General features: G+C 48.4%; 1 protein-coding gene across 1 annotated transcript; it reads right to left on the bottom strand.

The window, feature by feature from the left end:
- Window positions 1–7,778: 7,778 nt before the first annotated feature.
- On the bottom strand, window positions 7,779–18,930 carry LOC144732978 (zinc-binding protein A33-like). Its single transcript, XM_078614647.1, has 7 exons — window positions 18,658–18,930; window positions 18,373–18,519; window positions 17,567–17,662; window positions 16,051–16,284; window positions 14,824–14,846; window positions 14,438–14,550; window positions 7,779–8,386 (listed from the first exon to the last, which is right to left on the bottom strand). Exons 1-7 carry the CDS (start codon window positions 18,928–18,930, stop codon window positions 7,839–7,841), a joined length of 1,434 nt encoding a protein of 477 aa, XP_078470773.1. The 3' UTR covers window positions 7,779–7,838.
- Between the last annotated feature and the right edge of the window lie 420 nt (window positions 18,931–19,350).

Raw genomic sequence — 19,350 nt, 5'->3', positions numbered from 1 at the left:
CGAGTCGTGCTGCTCTTGCTCTCTCTCTCTCCACTGCTGGATGACGAGTTGGCACGACGCTCGGTGACGCCTGGTGACGTCCGAGTCGTGCTGCTCTTGTGCTCTCTCTCTCTCCACAGCCGTTTGACCAGGCTTTCTCCACTGCTTCGCGCTCTCTGCTTTGCTCGCTTGGTCGACGCTTGGCGATCTCCGCCCTTTTACAGGTTGATTGCTTGTCGTCACTCGTCACTCTCTCTGCTCCGTGCTTCCCTTGTTCGTGAAGCTGCCAGCTTCACTCGCACTTAACTTCGTTCTGCGAGAAGCGACACCTGCTATCGGCATCGGTGTTTCGTTTCCTCACGACGCTCCGCCAGCCGGAGCACGGCTGAAACCCAGCCCCAACTCAGGTTGAACTCAGACTTCTGCGACTCGAACGACTCCTCCTCGTTCCATCACTTCTCGAGGCACAACCGCCCCAGCTCTCTTGCGAGCCCCCGTCGCAACGCTGCGTCGCAAGCCGAGTTGCGAGACCGAGCGCCTCGGACAGACTGCTCTCAGACTGTCACTTTAACGACGTCTCGTCGTCCCATCTCTCCTTGAGGCACGACTGCCACACCTCTCTTGCGAGCCCCGTCGCAACACCGCGTCGCAAGCTGAGTTGCGAGACTGAGCACGACTCAACCCAGACTGTCCTTTCGCGGTGTGCGCCCGTGCCTAACTCAAAACGTGACTCCCCTCTCTCCGCGTCTCTTGCGAGAGAAAACAAACAAGACAGAGTGAGAAGAAGCAGACACCCCCCCCCCCTTGTGACCTTTTGCTCCCTCCTTGCCCGTCAGACCCCGCTGGAAGACAAAGGTGGCTGAGGAGATGTTTGTAATACATTTATGTGGTCCTGTGTGTTACATTTATTCTTTAATTATATTTTATGAGTTCCTTCGGTCTTAGTATCGTGGTAATCATTCGTCTATGTTTAATGAATATTCGTAATGATTCTCGTCACATTATTATTTGGCTTCGCCAAGTTTAGTTCTCCAGAGATTGGTGTTTATTCTGAGTTATATTTTAATGTCCTGAGGTTAAGCGTTATTATGTTTACACTTAAGCTTTCTGGAATTCGTACTCTTTAGTTTTTATTTTTATTTTTTTGGAAGGTCGTGTAGGTAGGAAACATATAATAATAGAAAAAATATTATTGTTTGTTGGTTAATTATCTTTGTTAAGTTTATACTTTTCGGTAAGGAAAACGTTAAGAAAACGCGAAGTTTCAACCGTTATTTATTCTGCCCTTATCTGTACATCTCCAGATGTCTTGGGAGGCTAGTCCATACATCTTTTGTCCATCTGGATGTCCATGACCTCTTTGTGACCGAACTCTCAACATTTTAACCGCCCTCCATGTTTCATGGATTCCTGGTGTTCTTGTGAGGAGAAGTGAGTTGTTTTCATTAATTAATTTAAAAAAGGTATATATATATAGATTTAAAAAAAATTATTATATTTTTTTGAATTGTTCTTAATTAAAAAAAAAAGGGTATAGACACAACAATCCGCCCGTTTGAAAATTATCAGGGGTCGATTTGGCCACTGGCGAATTTTCAAACCAAGTAAATGCCCTTTTTTTTGTGTTATGAATCTATGAGCCGCCCTCACTCTCGGCGGTTATTTCTTACGACGCGCGCATATGTATCACAATCGTAACATGGTTACATTTGAAATAAGCAAAAGAAATAAAACACAACGTTAAACATCGGTACTAATCCATAACGCATTCCTTCCAAAGCGCGCGCATATGTATCACAATCTTAACAAGATTACATTTGAAATAAGCAAGGAAAATACAACAAAACTTTAACATCGATATCACCAGTTACATGGTTCTCATACATCATAACTCCGACGGATATTATTTTTTTTTGTTTTTGTTAAATCCTGGGAAACGTTAGGTAGCGGTTTCGAACGCATTTTTGCATTATTTTCCTCCTGTTACATCCTTGAAATCTTTTTACCAAGTTCCGAGTGTCTGGTTTACCACTTATCACTTTGATCATTCGTTCACGGTTTTCCGGTTCGTTTTTGTAATTTCTCCTCTCACTTTCTCGCGTCGTGGGAGTGTGTGGTGTAAAATTGTGCTGCACATAATCAGAATTCGCGCACACAACCAACTTCTGTACTCCGTCATCACTGGCATTCGCTCTCTCTGCGATTACATGCACATTTGCCGAGTCAGTGTGTCGATTTAATTCTGTCCCTCGTAATGTTGCCCTCTTTGTTTTTACGAGTGTGTTGGATTTCAACACCATTCCCGATACGTCATGGACATTCGTCTCCATTTTAGCACTCCGATCCACGTAAATTTTTGTTTCCCTTGGATATTTTCCATTCAAAGGCTCATGCCTGCGCTCCTCAGGGCGTGTCCCTGCTGTCTGTTTTTGTACTGTCCGATCACGCTTCAATGCAACCCTGTCCTTGTATTCGATCCGCGCGTCATTTACGGAAGCACTGTCCACGTTTTTGCCCGCCCTGTCACTTGTAGCCTGCCTGTATTTCCCATTGAGCTCAGGGTTTAACACCTCGGCGGGTGGGGCGCGTGTTGGCCGCTCGCTCGCGCTCACTGTGGGTAGTTCATCATGTCTTTGGACCGCATTCTGTGTTATTCCTCTATTCCCTCCTGGTATAGCCGGTGGAGGAATTGGTCGGAATTGGATCGATTGTGTTTGACCTCCCATCCTGCGATTCTCCTGAATGTTCGCATCCATACCTCCGCGGTCTGTGTAACACCTTCCCGCTAGGTGGTTATCTTGCCATCTCTGTGCGTAATTTGAACCTTGCGTGTGTCGTGGGATGGGGTGTTGATATGGTTCTGCTCTGAACATCTCCCTCCTACGATTCTCCTGCATGTTCGCATCCATACCTCCGCAGTCTGTGTACCTTCCCGCTGGATGGTTATCTCGCCATCTTAGTGTGCAACTTTGGCCTCGTGTGTGTCGTGGCATGGGGTGTTGGTATGGTTCTGTTCTGAACCTCCCCCTCCTGCGATTCCTCTGAATGTTCGGCTTTGTGCCGCTCTCATTCTCGTGCCAACCTCTCTCTGGGTTATTTTGCCATGTGTGCGTGCGTGTTTGCTCCGTCCTGCATTGTGGGACTGCTCGGTGATTTTTATTCCTCTCTGAGAGGCTGGGTTCCTTATCCCTCTCCCTGTGTTCTGGATCTGAATTCTGATTCTTAGCTCTGTATTACCATGCCATGTACGCCTTGCTCTCTATGCGGCGTAAGGATGCGGTTTCTGGATTCAAAACCATTCTCACCCTTTCTGTGATCTCTGGGCTCAAGGATTCAAAAAACATAATTTTGAACATTTTATCTCCTTCGTGGTATTGATTCACATCGCCTGCGTAATACGCTCTTTTAAATTGTACGAGGTAGTCACGTGGATCTTGGTCCATGCCCTGGGTCATCGATTTTACAGCATAAAACCCTTCAGTGAGTGTCGAATATTCTCCAAACTTCCGAATCACTGCCAGGCTCAGTTGTTTAAAATCATTTCTAACCTTGTGTGGTAGTGACTTTACCCATGGGATAGAATCTTTATTTAAGCTTCGTTTCAACAAACTCGCTTTTTCATCCCGTCTCATCAACCCTCTAATCATTGCCTCCTCTTCCACTGTTGCGATATGTGTGTGGATATCCATAGTCGTATTGTGGGGGTCAAAATCGGGAATTCTGACTAGAGCCTTGTCCATCAATTTAAGGGTTTTACTGTTGAATAAGTATTCCGAAAGTTGATCGCCGTCAGCGTCATCATCAAACAAGTTATCATCAGGCAATCTGTCACTTTTATCTGTTCTGTGTCGGGCGTGATTAATCGGTGTGCATTTTCTGTGTGCGCGCCCAATGCCGTGTCGCTCGTGTTGCCATTTCCCTTCAGTTTTTGCCTTTGCCCTTAGTGGAGCACGTCCTGTCGACTTTACTTTAACATTTTGCTTCCCTCTATCTGTGAAGTTGTCAATCTCACATGTTTTTGTTTGCATATGTATCTCTCCATCCCTTCTCTCTAATTGTGAGGGTTTCCCTTTGTCAAGGATTTTTTGTTCGATATCCATAATTTTTGTGCGATCAGTCCCTGGACTCTGTCCACGTACCCAAGAGTGTGATTTAATGTTACTTCCATATTTATTCTGTGGATCAACGTCTGTGAGTTTCGCTGGTGTCGCGAGCCCTGATTTCTCCTCCCTTACGATGGTGTGAGGACATTTTTCCTCGTTTATTAGAGACGATTTCTCTCCTGTTTCCTTTCCGAATTTTCCTTCATTCCACAATCCCTGTCTGTATGCCTGTGTGAAAAGGAATGAGTCCTGTCCTGCCTTTCCTGTAGTTTTTGCATCGTGTTCGCCTTTGTTACATTTTATCCAGTCAATTAGTTTCCCCCGAGGTGTGTTCGTGTTATCGATACAGCTCCCTTCCCATATGTCTCTCTGACTGTACTGCTTTGTAACAGATTGGTCGGTACGTTTTAATACGAGCTCCCCATATCCCGTAACCCATTCAAAAATTATTCTTAATCCTAACATCTTAGGTATGGCGGAAGTTACTTTGACATTCCTTTTCAGAGTACTTGTAAAACAATTATCTCACAGAGTGTGGTCAGTTTGACTCGAGCTATTCTGTAATTTTCCGATTCAGAGTCTGTACCTCTAACACCATTTATCACAGGATGCAATCGGTTTGATACGATATTATCTTAATTCCACTGTCTCTGTTTCAACCTGCTATTCTGGGTTTTAACCTTAGAGGGCGTTTTTTTTTTGTTTTACGCCCGTTTACAATCACAATGCAATGTTTGATCCCGATATTCTGGTTAACACGTAGTGGTTCATTCCATCATCCATGCAAAACACTGTCTGTGAGAGATCCCGGACGACGCCACCCATTATGTTGTATGTGTCGGGTTATGAATTTTTTATGAAAATAATAAAAATTAGTAATTTTCCGAAAAATGCGCAAATCGCATTAATTATGTTAATGTGTGTATTAACATGCATAAATTATGATGGTGTGAGTAATTATATGCATAAATTATGATAATCGCTGAGATAATCGTAGTAATTTATGCGGATGCTTGCGACGATGTTAATGTGTGCAGTTGTGATAATTGGGCTTGGCTTCGTTTATCCAGAGTTGTCAATCAGGATAACACGATTATCATCGATTAAACGTTTACCGATTATCCTAGTGTGTGTTATGATATTTAAGGTCACCAGTTCAGATCTCATCAGGATACAGCTCTTATGAATAAGACAGTTTTGCATGGACTTGGAAAGAAGCACTCGAACAGTTGGTGTTAAGCAATTTTATTCTAACAAGCATGTGACATTCTATTATGCAGGTCAAGCATGCGTCAATAATTCAGGAATAACCAAACTCTTATGCATTTGCGATACTATGCATTCGATTAATATGAATAACTAAAATCCTTATGCATTTACGATATTATGCATTTGACTAAAATGAATGAATAAACACTTATGCATTTGCGATACTATGCAATTACCTAATATGAATGACTAAATATTTCTTATTCATGTAACTCGACGGCAGCACTGCTTTGCACGATCAGTTGATATTGAACGCACCACCTCGAAATGGCAACCCTTTTTGAAACGCAAAGACAATATTTTTTTTTAGTCTTATTCGTGTGCGTGCTGTGTGTGCGTTGTCCCCTCGTAATATTAATTGTGTCGTTAGCTTGTGTGGTGTAGGAGGATACAAACAGCGGCCAGAAGTTTTCTCTGGGTTGGGCGTGGCCGCCGCGAGCCCCTGCGTGTCTCTGCTTGTGCGCTCTCTCTCCCTCCACTGCTGGATGACGAGTTGGCACGACGCTCGGTGATGTCCGGTGACGTCCGAGTCGTGCTGCTCTTGCGCTCTCTCTCCCTCTACTGCTAGATGACGAGTTGGCACGACGCTCGGTGACGCCCGGTGACGTCCGAGTCGTGCTGCTCTTGCGCTCTCTCTCTCTCCACTGCTGGATGACGAGTTGGCACGACGCTCGGTGACGTCCGAGTCGTGCTGCTCTTGCGCTCTCTCTCCCTCTACTGCTAGATGACGAGTTGGCACGACGCTCGGTGACGCCCGGTGACGTCCAAGTTGTGCTGCTCTTGCGCTCTCTCTCTCTCCACTGCTGGATGACGAGTTGGCACGACGCTCGGTGACGCCCGGTGACGTCCGAGTCGTGCTGCTCTTGCTCTCTCTCTCTCCACTGCTGGATGACGAGTTGGCACGACGCTCGGTGACGCCCGGTGACGTCCGAGTCGTGCTGCTCTTGCGCTCTCTCTCTCTCCACAGCCGTTTGACCAGGCTTTCTCCACTGCTTCGCGCTCTCTGCTTTGCTCCCTTGGTCGACGCTTGGCGATCTCCGCCCTTTTACAGGTTGATTGCTTGTCGTCACTCGTCACTCTCTCTGCTCCGTGCTTCCCTTGTTCGTGAAGCTGCCAGCTTCACTCGCACTTAACTTCGTTCTGCGAGAAGCGACACCTGCTATCGGCATCGGTGTTTCGTTTCCTCACGACGCTCCGCCAGCCGGAGCACGGCTGAAACCCAGCCCCAACTCAGGTTGAACTCAGACTTCTGCGACTCGAACGACTCCTCCTCGTTCCATCACTTCTCGAGGCACAACCGCCCCAGCTCTCTTGCGAGCCCCCGTCGCAACGCTGCGTCGCAAGCCGAGTTGCGAGACCGAGCGCCTCGGACAGACTGCTCTCAGACTGTCACTTTAACGACGTCTCGTCGTCCCATCTCTCCTTGAGGCACGACTGCCACACCTCTCTTGCGAGCCCCGTCGCAACACCGCGTCGCAAGCTGAGTTGCGAGACTGAGCACGACTCAACCCAGACTGTCCTTTCGCGGTGTGCGCCCGTGCCTAACTCAAAACGTGACTCCCCTCTCTCCGCGTCTCTTGCGAGAGAAAACAAACAAGACAGAGTGAGAAGAAGCAGACACCCCCCCCCTTGTGACCTTTTGCTCCCTCCTTGCCCGTCAGACCCCGCTGGAAGACAAAGGTGGCTGAGGAGATGTTTGTAATACATTTATGTGGTCCTGTGTGTTACATTTATTCTTTAATTATATTTTATGAGTTCCTTCGGTCTTAGTATCGTGGTAATCATTCGTCTATGTTTAATGAATATTCGTAATGATTCTCGTCACATTATTATTTGGCTTCGCCAAGTTTAGTTCTCCAGAGATTGGTGTTTATTCTGAGTTATATTTTAATGTCCTGAGGTTAAGCGTTATTATGTTTCCACTTAAGCTTTCTGGAATTCGTACTTTTTATTTTTTATTTTTATTTTTTTGGAAGGTCGTGTAGGTAGGAAACATATAATAATAGAAAAAATATTATTGTTTGTTGGTTAATTATCTTTGTTAAGTTTCTACTTTTCGGTAAGGAAAACGTTAAGAAAACGCGAAGTTTCAACCGTTATTTATTCTGCCCTTATCTGTACATCTCCAGATGTCTTGGGAGGCTAGTCCATACATCTTTTGTCCATCTGGATGTCCATGACCTCTTTGTGACCGAACTCTCAACATTTTAACCGCCCTCCATGTTTCATGGATTCCTGGTGTTATTGTGAGGAGAAGTGAGTTGTTTTCATTAATTAATTTAAAAAAGGTATATATATATATAGATTAAAAAAAAAATTATTATATTTTTTTGAATTGTTCTTAATTAAAAAAAGGGTATAGACACAACACAGCCCCTAGCCACCGACAGCCACCAGCCAGTCACGGGCGTGGCGCTGCGCGTGACGAGGGTGGCGAGCGCCGTGCGTCGTGGCATCTGCCCTCTGCGCAGTTCACGTTCACCTCTCTCAGGACGCACCGCTCAGATCCACAATCCTCACTGAGTCACCATCATTACCCCACACCCACAGCCCAGGGTGTAGGGGCTGAGTTAAGGTTTGGTGAAACGAGTGCAACGGCGCCATGGAGTCGGCACTGTAAAACGACAGCAGCCCCGCGTCACAGTCCAGGTGGATCCCGACTCTCCGCAGAGGCTCCGGCACCGACAGTGAGGTCTCTACCCCGCCATGTTGCACTGAGAAGCTGTCGTCCAGTTTCCGTAGACACCAGGAGACGTCACTCCCTCCCAGGCCGCACGCATCACCAATCCCTATCCGTGGGATCGTCTCGTATGCAACTCCAACCCGACACCACTTCGCACTTCTCACGTCCACCTCCCAGTAGTGCTGACCCGACGAGAAGTTCTCAGAGCACAGGGCTTGGTAATAGACATCAAAGCGGTGTGGGTGATGGGGGCGACGCTGGGGGACACCGCTCAGCGTCACCGTCCTGAGATCCGAGGAAATCTGAAGGTGGTCGTGGGCTGAGTTTGTGTCCAGAGTCGGTGAGCGTCCATCTGTGGTGAGGACAGCGATGACACCCACACTAATATTAGTTAGTATTAGTGTACACATACTAATATTAGTTAATATTAGTGTAATGAGAGAGTACACTGACGGACGCCGACCGGCTGGATAGGCTCCGCTGCATCAGTCATAAGCCAATCAGGAGAAGTGGGTTCATCTCGACCAAAGTTCATGGGCGGAGCTCAAGGGTGCTCGTGGAAACTATCAGGAAGGTTCTAGAGGGGGCGTGGCTGGAGGCGCGGCTTGGCTCCGTGTGAGAGGGATATAAGAGGAAGCAGTAAGAGGCTCGAGGTCAGTGTGGGAAGTCTGGAAGCAGGACGATGTCTCGCCCCCTCGGAACGCCAGCGGCCACGTGGCGGTTCGAGGGTCGTCTCCTTGCGCGCCGCCATCCAGCGGTGCACAGGAGCGAAGAGCGTGTGTGAGCCATGCGGGGGAAGGAGTCAACACATGCTGTGCAGAGAAAAAAAGAGTGGTTACCATCCGAGAAGAAGCGCGGAGCTGTACAGCCTCCATAGCAATAAATAAAGAAAGAAAGACGCAAGTCAACGTTCATCGTCGAAGTGTTTTATTACAACTGGTGCCAGAAGTGGTTCTTTGAACAGGACAACGCGACGTACTTCAAGGATGTCCAAGCATCTCAAGAAAAATAACCCACCTGCGCCGTCTTCCAACGACGATGACGACTCGTTCACTCAAGACCTGCCGACCCCGGGTGCCGTAGACCCGGTTACTGTAACCACGGCTGGCGTGACCATAGCGCCGAGGAAGGACGTTGGCGCAGAGCCTTTTTCGTCTCTGTGTGTGGACGACGGCTGGCGGCGTGTTGCAGAGCAGATCAACTCTCTCTGCACGGTTCTACTCCACCTCGTGACGCTGGTCGCGTCGTCTGCGGCGCCGGGACGGCCACAGGACGTGCAGCTTAGTGGTGACAAGCAGGGCTCTCTTCGGGGGGCCTCGGAGGGTCCCCTCATGCAGTTCATGGCCGCCATTACGCCCGCGGAGGGGCCGTCCACCATTACGACTGCGGTGGACGCCATGTGGCGGGAGGCTGCCATCTTGTGCAGGGCTTCGGAGGCGCAGTCGGAGCCCGCCATTTCGCCGGAGCTGCGTGGCGCACTGCCAGGCGTGACGGAGCCTGCCGGTGATGGCGGAGTGTGGCGCAGTCATCGTCTTCCCCACATCAAGGAATTTGTTGTGGGCGGCGACTGGAGTGCTTTAACATGGGGTTTCGAGTCGGCATTCCGTTTGGTGCGGTGGACGGAAGAGGAGGCTTTGGGCGCTCTACCTACCCTTCTCGACGACGTGTCACTAGCAGTATTCCGCTCTATTACTTCCGACAGGAAAAAGACATTGAAGGACACGTTTGCCGAGATGGCGGAAGTTTACGAGCCACCTTCAGACACTCAGCGGAAGTTTATGCATCGTAGGCGAGGGAGTAATGAATCTCCCCTTGCCTACCAGGGCGCTCTTTTGGCGCTCGCGATGGCCGCTTACCCTGACGCCAGTCCTGATGTGCTCGACCTTCTCATCTTGGGCAAGATGCTTGAGCTGGCGAAGGACATGGGCATTACATTGCCAGTGTGCGGTCATGAGCCGTTGACGTCCCGATGGGCCGCTCGATGCCTCAACGCGCAGGACAACTTGCAGCGTTGGGCACAGATGGCTGCCTGGATGGGGGATTCGGCCTGAGATGGTGAACCGAAGGGATGGGCGCCATCGAAGGTCGTCCACATCCCGGACGACGTGGGGATCGGGGATCTGGCCAGACTCGTGTCGCGAGTGGTCCTACAATTTGCGCGGGGCCGACGACGGGGCTACTCGGCGGGCTGTGGTGACGTGTTTCGAGTGTGAATGCTTGGGCCACTTCGCACGGGATTGCCGGAGTCGCCCTGGTCCTCCACCGCCTCCCGCGGCTCCAGCTCCAGTGCCGGCTCCTCCATTGGCGGACCACATCCCCGGCCAGGCAAGTCGGCACACATCAGACACCAGGCATCATTTGTCATCTCACGCATCTTTCGACGCGCGTACTAACCCACTGCTCTGCGATTCAGAAAATGTCGTTAGGGATTCGCCGTTATCAATAACACAATGGAGAAAGTTGGCACGACGCGTCGTGGCCGCGATGACGGGATCCTCCACGGTGCCGGGTTCTATACAGGGGGTAGATGTTTGGGTGTTAGTGGACACTGGGGTGTCTGCCACTATTATCTCCGACGTAATTTTTCACTCCTTTCTATTCCCATCTCACGGGTGTGGCTGGCCATTGATGGTATGGGCATCGTCGGTCAGGTGGATTCCCATATTGCCCTGGGGAATGTCGTTGTGTCAGGGACGGTTTTGATTTCCAGGTCCTTGGCAGTGCCCTGCTTATGGGGCACAGACTTTCTTCGAAAGATGCCTGTTAAAATCGTTGTCGATCAGGGATGTCTAGAGTTGCCAGCAGACTGTAAGATGTTTTTTTTGCCGTCCCCGCTCAGTCGTTCTCCGCCATGCGCTTCAGTGCAGGTGCTGGCAGATGTTACTGTTGAAATTCCTCCGGGCTCCCAAATTCCCGTTTCATTGTGAAATCGGAAACGCTTCGGCAACGTAGATGTGGCGGCGGGCATACTCTTATCCCCGTCGAACACCGATACTACGAGTCTTGCTCTTGTGGGGGCCCACACGATTATCCATTCCGGACAGGCCCCGTTTTTGCAGGTTTTGAATGGGGGTCCGGAAGGGGTTTTGGTTCCGGCTGGTACGGTCTTGGCTCATGCCACTACTGCCTTTACAGACCACAATGGGAGCGAACCTGGTGGATTGGTGGGGGCGACTGATCCCAGTGCGTTGTCCGACGATCGTTGGATCGCGGAACTGTGGCGGGAGAATTCGTCATTGGCCGATAATCAACGCGGTGCGCTATGGGCGTTGCTGTCCGACTACGCCGACGTTTTTAGCAAAGATGCCTTTGATTTGGGTCGCACGGCGCTCTTGTCCCACCACATTGATACCGGAGAAGCGAGCCCTATCTGACTGAATTCTCACTGGTTAAGCCCCACAGAGAGGGAACGGGTGCGGAGCACGGTGGATGAGATGCTGGCCGCTGACATAATCTCGCCGTCTAGCAGCCCCTGGGGGGCACCTGTTGTTCTTGTTAAGAAAAGGATGGTAACCTCAGATTTTGTGTCGATTTTCGTAAGCTTAACAAGGTACCTGTGGCAGATGCGTACCCTCTGCCATGGATGGATGAATCCCTCGATTAGTTGTCGGGTGCGCAATACTTTTCCACTCTCGATCTGTCTTTCAGGTTCTGGCAGCTGCCCGTGGACGACTCGTTGAAGCCGAAAACCGCATTCCGCACGCCTCAGGGATTTTTCCAATTTAACTGTCTTCCCATGGGACTGAATTCCATTCCCGCCATATTCCAACACTTTATTGAGCTTGTTTTGGCTGGGTTGCAATGGGACACGTGCCTCATATATTTGGATGACATTATTGTGTTCAGTTGTACGTTTGAGGAACACCTTCGGCGGTTGAAGGCTGTTTTCGACAGGATGCGTTCCGCTAATCTCAATTTAAACCTAAGAAATGTCATCTGTTGCAACGTTCCGTGCATTACTTAGGACACATTGTTAGCTCTGACGGTATTGCTACGGACAGCAATTATAATATTTTGCTACTGGCAAAGGAGGTTCCAATTGTGTAAATGCTTACCTCGAGCTCTCATACTCTGATGGTGCATTGTCTTTGAGTTGTGCGCCTTTTGGCGTCATCTGGTCCAACACCATGTGAGACTAGGCTCTAAGAAAAGCTGTCTCGGGTGTGGACCAATCAATTTCAAGGACAGTGCATACGTAGGACTCTTACTGACGCGACAACTTCTTTGTCTTTCTCGTTCCTTTTATTCCGTATATAGTTCACATCTCCGACAGCATCGCTCAATGTTCCTCCATACTCTTCAATGCACAATTCTCCATCAGCCCCACTCGATGTCCCTCCGTTCGCTCGCTCTGCTGCTTCGCTCGCTCTTTCTCTCTCCACCAAGGTCCGTTACTCTGCTGCTTCGCTACGCTGTACTCGCTCCGTCCTTGCTACTCTGTCCGTACTCTCTATATCCACTGCTACCGTATACTGTATTCTCCTTGTCCACTGCTACCTTATACTATACACTCTTATCCACTGCTACCTTATACTATACACTCTTGTCCACTGCTACCTTATACTATACACTCTTATCCACTGCTACCTTATACTATACACTCTCGTCCCAGGCACCAACTCCAACGCTAACTCCAACTGCGACTCCAACACTAACAATGACTCCCGTCATCCCCCGCTTCGCTACTCGCCCCCAGGCCCCCAGCCTCACGTAATCCTGTTATCGTCGCCACTCCGGCGCCAGTCATCAGCCACTCACCCTCTCGACCAATCACCGGCCTGCGTCCTCAGTTACCCTTAACACCTGTGGCGTCTCTTAATGACCTCACTCCTTAATTGGCGCAACAACAACTGTATGTCCACAGTTGCCCCCACTGTTCGCTGCACGCTTGCATCGCAACCAAACGCGTGGCGCGTGTCATTTCAAGTCCTACACATACATTATCAGAGTTGTGTTTTTGTTTTCATTGCGACCACAGGTATTGTGGTCAATGCAAACATGACTCCTTGTAAATAAAGGTGTCAGTTTTGTTGCCAGATAAAAGGGTAAAAAACAATTATCATATTTTGTTACTGGCAAAGGAGGTTTCAATGGAGTATTAATGTACACAAACTAATATTCGTTAGTATTAGTGTACACAATCTAATATTCGCTAGTATAAATTTACACATACTGCTAATCACTTATGAATAATTAGTGAATGATAATAAATGACTATTAATTAATAATAATAATAGTACCACACTAACATGACCATGGGTGTGTGTGCAGTGGTAGCGAACAGTGGTGATGATTCCAGCACCACGATGTTAACGCTACTATTACAGCGTCTCTACAAACACGACGCCTGTAAAACAGCCACCACAGCCTCGCACACTCTCACATCCACACACAGACATTGTGTCACTCCGCTGCTGGATGAGCGCCTCCCCGCGCCGTGCGCTTCCTGGGGGGAGGGGGTTATTTGACCATACTTCACCGCTCTCGTCGGTGCGCGTTGGTGATGGTGGGGATCGTGAACGTAGAAGCGTAGAGGTGCAGTACAACAATGGTTCATGCTGCACTGTCCTCTGCTGGTGTGATGTGTAAATATTCGGCACGAGGGAGACAAAGGCGGCCGGGCGTGGTGTTGGCCACCCACCCCCTCGTGTGCCGTGCCGGCCATCACGGCTACTCGCTCAGGCTGCACGGGGCAGCTTTGTCTTTGCAGGTACTGTATGTACAGTGTTTCATTCACCTGGTATGCAGTAGGTTGTGGGTTTGATCCCGACCTGGGCAATGCCTGCTGCTGCTGTATATTTTGAGTCTGTGTCTCTCTCTCATCATCATCACAGTGGCTATGGAGATGTTAACAACCTCGCCAGGTATACAGGAGGCGCGGGTTCGATCCTGTGACCCTGACAATGCCTGCTGCTACATATTTAGAGTCTGCGTCTCTCTGTCATCATCAGCACAGTGACTAGGAGATGTTCTATCCCTTGCCTGCTATGAAGGAGGTCGTGGGTTCGATCCCGACCTTGACGATGCCTGCTGCTGTTGTATATTTGGAATGTTTGTGTTTATCTCCCCGTGGTGGTCGCGCGGATTTTTCTCCGCGTCCTCCAATTATTCGCTTCACATTTAGACTCCACTTCATGCGTTAAGATAATTTGGCTGCTACTACAAATTTCCACGTGATAATCCACTTCGTTGAGTTGTCATTTGTGGCCCTTGTGAAAATGAGCAACATAGCTCAGCGGACCTTACAGGGTAAAACACAAATGTTTTAAAGATACACGCCCCAAGGATACGCCACCTGTCTTAAATAAAGGGGCAGCAGCCTACCGAGTGGTGCCGATCTGCATCGTTGTGTTTGTCATGAACGATGTTGACAGATCAGTGCAGAGTGCAGAGAGAGACTCACACACGAGAGCCATGCGCTTCGTATACACTCCTCCTAGCGAGATGACCTCTGTGAGCTCTTGGTGACTGAATGTGGCAGGAGGCACATCCTGGATCCCCTGCGAGTCCGAGCTCCTGCACTCAGAATGGGACACGCAGAGTCGATGGAGAGTGCAGACCCTCCAATCTCACAGCACGGGACACGCAGAGTCTATGGAGGTGCAGTCCCTCCAATCACACAGCACGGGACACGCAGAGTCTAATGTAGGTCCATGTCTCTCGACACACGGACAATATGGGATTCAACTGCATACAATTGGGTTTATTAGGAATCACATCACGACCGTTTGCCAACGTGTCCACCAGATGGCAGACAGAGCTTGAGTTTGAGTCTGGGTTGGTACTGACCTGAGACTCTCATGCAGGGTATCCTGAAAAACACAAACCCGCGTTTAGCATTAACATTGCCATCTTAAACAGATGCCCCACCTCGACACAGTCACCTGTTGTTTTCAGTGGAGCGCGACATCAAGGAATTAATAAATACTAGCAACAGAAAATGATTAAAAACAGAGTAATCTGTGTGCCTTTGTACTGTTAAGCCTATTCTTAATTTCTATAATTTTTATAATTTTTATTTTATTTTCTATCTACGTGACTTTCCCGAAAGAGCCATAGAATATGAATTCCTGCAGTCACGAAAACTTTCTTCAAAACATAGAATACCTATTCTTATTTTTTCATCAAAACAGAATTCGTTGAACTGGACACGGACCACAACAAATGATAAAGCCACTCAATGCAGGTCTAGTCTAAAAGCTAAACAAATAGTTAAGTAATGTTCAACAACTCGTGTTTTGAACTATGAATAAACTAATCTTTTGTATTTTACCAGGAAAGGGCCGCTTGGCCATTTCACTCTTGTTCAATAGCGAGCTGCCTATCACAAATGATATCTCAACATTTATGAAAGCAGCCAAATACTCTGAATGCATGATGTTGATTCTAAATGTGGAGTGAAAAAGCAGATGACCTGGACAAAAATCTATGCGATCACAGAGAGAGAGAGAGACGTAGACTCCAAATTTACAGCAGGCATCGTCGGGGTCAAACCCACGACCTCCTGCAAACCAGGCGAGGTAAATGGCGATGTTGTACTGGACAAGTCCAGGTCTGAATGTCACACGGAAGTAAACGCGCATCTATTTTTGGACACCGCCGCTTGCTCCCAGATCGAAAAACACTGAAATAAGATTGCAAACAATGTCAACGTCTCACAGGGTGGTGTGCCTCTGCTGGTTGTAGTTAACCCTCTGATAAACCAAGGCTGTGAGTATAAACTATTATAAACTACTTTTTTATACCTTACCAGGTAAGGCCCACTGAGCTATATAGCTCTGCTTCAGAAGTAACCTTGCCAGAAATTAAAATTAAAGAAGTGCCTTATCGTGTGGAAATTTATAACAGCAAATTACAATAAACACGTGATGTGATTCTAAATGTGGAGGGAAAACCGGAGGACCACACATCCACGATGAGAGAGAGAGGCGCTAACTCCAAATATACAGCAGACGTCAGGCGCGAGGTAGTTAACATCTCCTAGCCACCGCGCCGAGTTAATGGAGGTGGTGCCACCTGCAGGAAGGAGAGCGGGTCCTGCACGGCGAGGGCGGCGAGCAGCTGGTTGATCTCCTGCTCCAGGCCGCGTGCTCTGCTCTCGTAGCGAGCAATGTCCGCCTTGATGCGGGACAGCATGGAGCGGCCCTCCTCGTCCACGCACTCCAGTGCCCCCCTCTCCTCTTCCCTCAGCTGCTCCCTCCGGCGCTCAAACTCTCGGCTGATCCGCGCCTTGATCCCACGCAGAGACTCCTACACAGACAGTGCCGAGTTGTTGAGCCACTTGTTAGGTATCGACACAATGTGGTGTCGTACAGGTAATGATTGTCACCATATCTCGATCATGTACATGGGGGTGAGTGACATGTGCATTGGGATCTCGTGAACATATATAGCATAGGGAGAATGAGAATGGGATATAAGGGGAAAATATCCTCGGCAAGGAGATTTCAGAAAATGCGTCTGTCTGTAGCTACAGGTTGCTGAGTGTTTATCTGGTGAAAATGAAAAATATGGATATCATTCGCATCTGTCTGTCTGTCCGTCCCACTCTAGATCTACCAAACGGTGCATGGGAAGAAAATGCGAATTAAACTGAAACAATTCTCTTGCCGAGGACATTCCCAGAAAAATGTGTCAAGTTTCTGCGAATATACAGAACAAATACACGTCACATTGCTCTTGTTTTAAATTAAAATATGCTGAAAGAGTGAAACAATGTTGATTTCGAAGGAAATACTCACGTCCACTCTTCCTTACACTCAGGCTAAGTTGGTCCGATTCAGATTTGGAGGAGCCAGAAAGGAGGAATTGCAATATTCCATAGCAAGCATCGTGGTTGTGATCAATAAAGGAATCGACAGGGCAAGTCGCCAATGCATCGTCCAGCTTGGATCGTTTCTGCTCCCCTAAACCAAAACTGATGTCTTGTTGGAAGTTGCGTCATAAATGAAGTTTTTGTGTCATACCGTGGTGGCCTTCTGTTCACGTAGTAAGCTTGTTTTGCAAATCTGGCCGTCCTAAACTGGTTCTAATGTTTCCCACATTTTTTTTCCTGATGTGTAAAAATACACAAAAGCAATATATTTAATTGAAGATTCAAGTTTCAAAAAGGGTATATGCTGAAAAGATGGGCTTTAAAAAAAGTGTTGACAGACAAACACAGCTACGATCTCTCCGTTACAGTTTGATGTCGTTGATTTTGTAGAATGAAAGTATGCAGCAAGCGAGTTGTCATTGGGATACGATTCGCTTGAAATCCACACCGCTTGCAATTCACCAAAGTTGTATCTCGCGCCTATGCGTGGGGCAGTGCTCGTCAATAATAGGTTACTTCAGCAGTTTTTATTGCTGTGGTTGTCCCACCTGATGACGATTGCTTGTGTTGCGATCGAAACATCGTGATCCATTATTTGTTCTACCTACGTGACTTTACCGAAAGAACCAAAGAGTTTAATAAGAATTAGGTTTAATTAAATACGATTCTTAGGCCAACCAGAAGAGGGAATTGTGCGGCTGCCATCTCTCTCTGTACCTCCACGCGCCGGTAGTCGTCCCTGAGTGTCCGTGTAAGTGACGCCGCCGTGTTCCTCTTCTCTTCTTTCCCCTCCTTCTTGACTCTGAGCTCCTCCTGCGTGTGGTATAGCAATTAATGAATACGCGGTGCTCGCCATTGCCATTGGTGGATCACTGATTGATCATCCCGAATCTCTGATTAGCACCGTTGGCTGTGAAAGAAGTTCAACACACATAAGCACATCTGTTGTCATTATATTTCTGCATACGTTTCTATTTATATTTTTACTTTTCCCACGATTGTATCCAGAATGCACTGTCCGTGTTATGCATTGAGATGAGGAATCCAATCGTAACTTCTGCAGAGCAATGCAATATCCTGTTAGGTAACATTATTGACAAATATCACGTACATTCTAAAATATGTTTTTAACCTCTTCCAGCGATGGGTGTAGTTGGTTCTCACACGCCTTGCTATACATAGCAACGTTTCTCACTCAGTCAAACTAAGATTTTGAATTCTCTCGCAAAATATTATTTAACGTGCTGTCAAATGTTGACTCGGCTGAGACGATCAACTCACTAAACTTGAGAATCCGGTTTAAACCATGGGCAGCCGACTAGATTCCAACTCAGAATAACAGCGTTACCATCTCAGCGTTCTGACATCTGAGCCACCCTGCCACCTCGACCTGGGTCTCCCTGTAAAGGGGCGTTTGGTCTTATCAGGAGCTCACCTGGTCGAGGTGAGGGGTCACGACCTACAGATGTGAATCTCTCACCCTCTTGTAACAATGGGGATTACAACGGAACATGTCACTTCACCTGTCTTGTCTGTTGCGCTTTTTCCACTGTGATGAACCTGTGCCCAGAGTGGTCTCCTTCGACGTGGCAAACTGGGCAGACCGGGCTCTCATCTTGTTCACAGTAAAGAATGAGCTCCTGTCTGTGCTCCCGACACCTTCGCTGTTCCAGGTTCGCAATGGGAGCCACCAGGAGGTGTTTTCTCAACCTGGGATTCTCCAAATGAGGCCTCAAGTGCGTTGCACAGTACGATGTCTCACATCTCACGCAGGTCTTCACTGCAGGAGTCTGGCCATCCCTGCAGTTGTCACACACGACGGCCGTGGCCATCCTGTCTCCAACTCTGAGCTGCTCTGCCAGGTTGCCGAGGGCCACGTTCCTCCTCAGCTGGGGTCGCACAGGGAAGGTCGCTCGGCACTGCGGGCATCTGAAGCTGCTTGCCGTCTCCCAGGCGGCCTCCAGGCACCGGAAGCAGAACGAGTGTCCACAGCTCAGCGTGGAGGGGCAGACGAACGTGCCCAGGCAGATGGAGCAGCACAGCTCACTCTCCATACTCTCACTGGGAGTCGTGCTCGCCATGACCTATGGCTTCGCTCGGATGGCTCAGAGAGACGCTGGACCAGGACCTCTCCCTTATAGCGAAGGTGAAGAAGGAAGTAAAATCCTAAAATATATTTTTATTGTCCTGACTTACATCACGAGACACTTCCTGGAATGTGAACCCGTGCCCCTATGTGTGCAAACAGCAGCCTCACGGTGGCTAGGGGTTACTGTAAACACCTCGACACTTAAAGAAATGAGTGCTGTTGTAAATATAAATTAGAGAGACTCAGCTGCGATGGCTCATTTGTGAAATGAGTAAAGAGAGAGTAACTCATTATTCCACAGCTTAGGATGCGGTGTCTGTACCACTGGCACTGCCCTGCAAACCCATAAGATACCTGAGTTTGATTCCCACTCACGTCCATCGCCACCACTATTGGTAATTGTCTGAATCTG

Source organism: Lampetra planeri, chromosome 45, assembly GCF_965212315.1.
Source record: "Lampetra planeri chromosome 45, kcLamPlan1.2.h2, whole genome shotgun sequence".
Lineage (NCBI taxonomy): Eukaryota > Metazoa > Chordata > Hyperoartia > Petromyzontiformes > Petromyzontidae > Lampetra > Lampetra planeri.
This window is presented reverse-complemented; position numbering and strand designations above follow the sequence as displayed.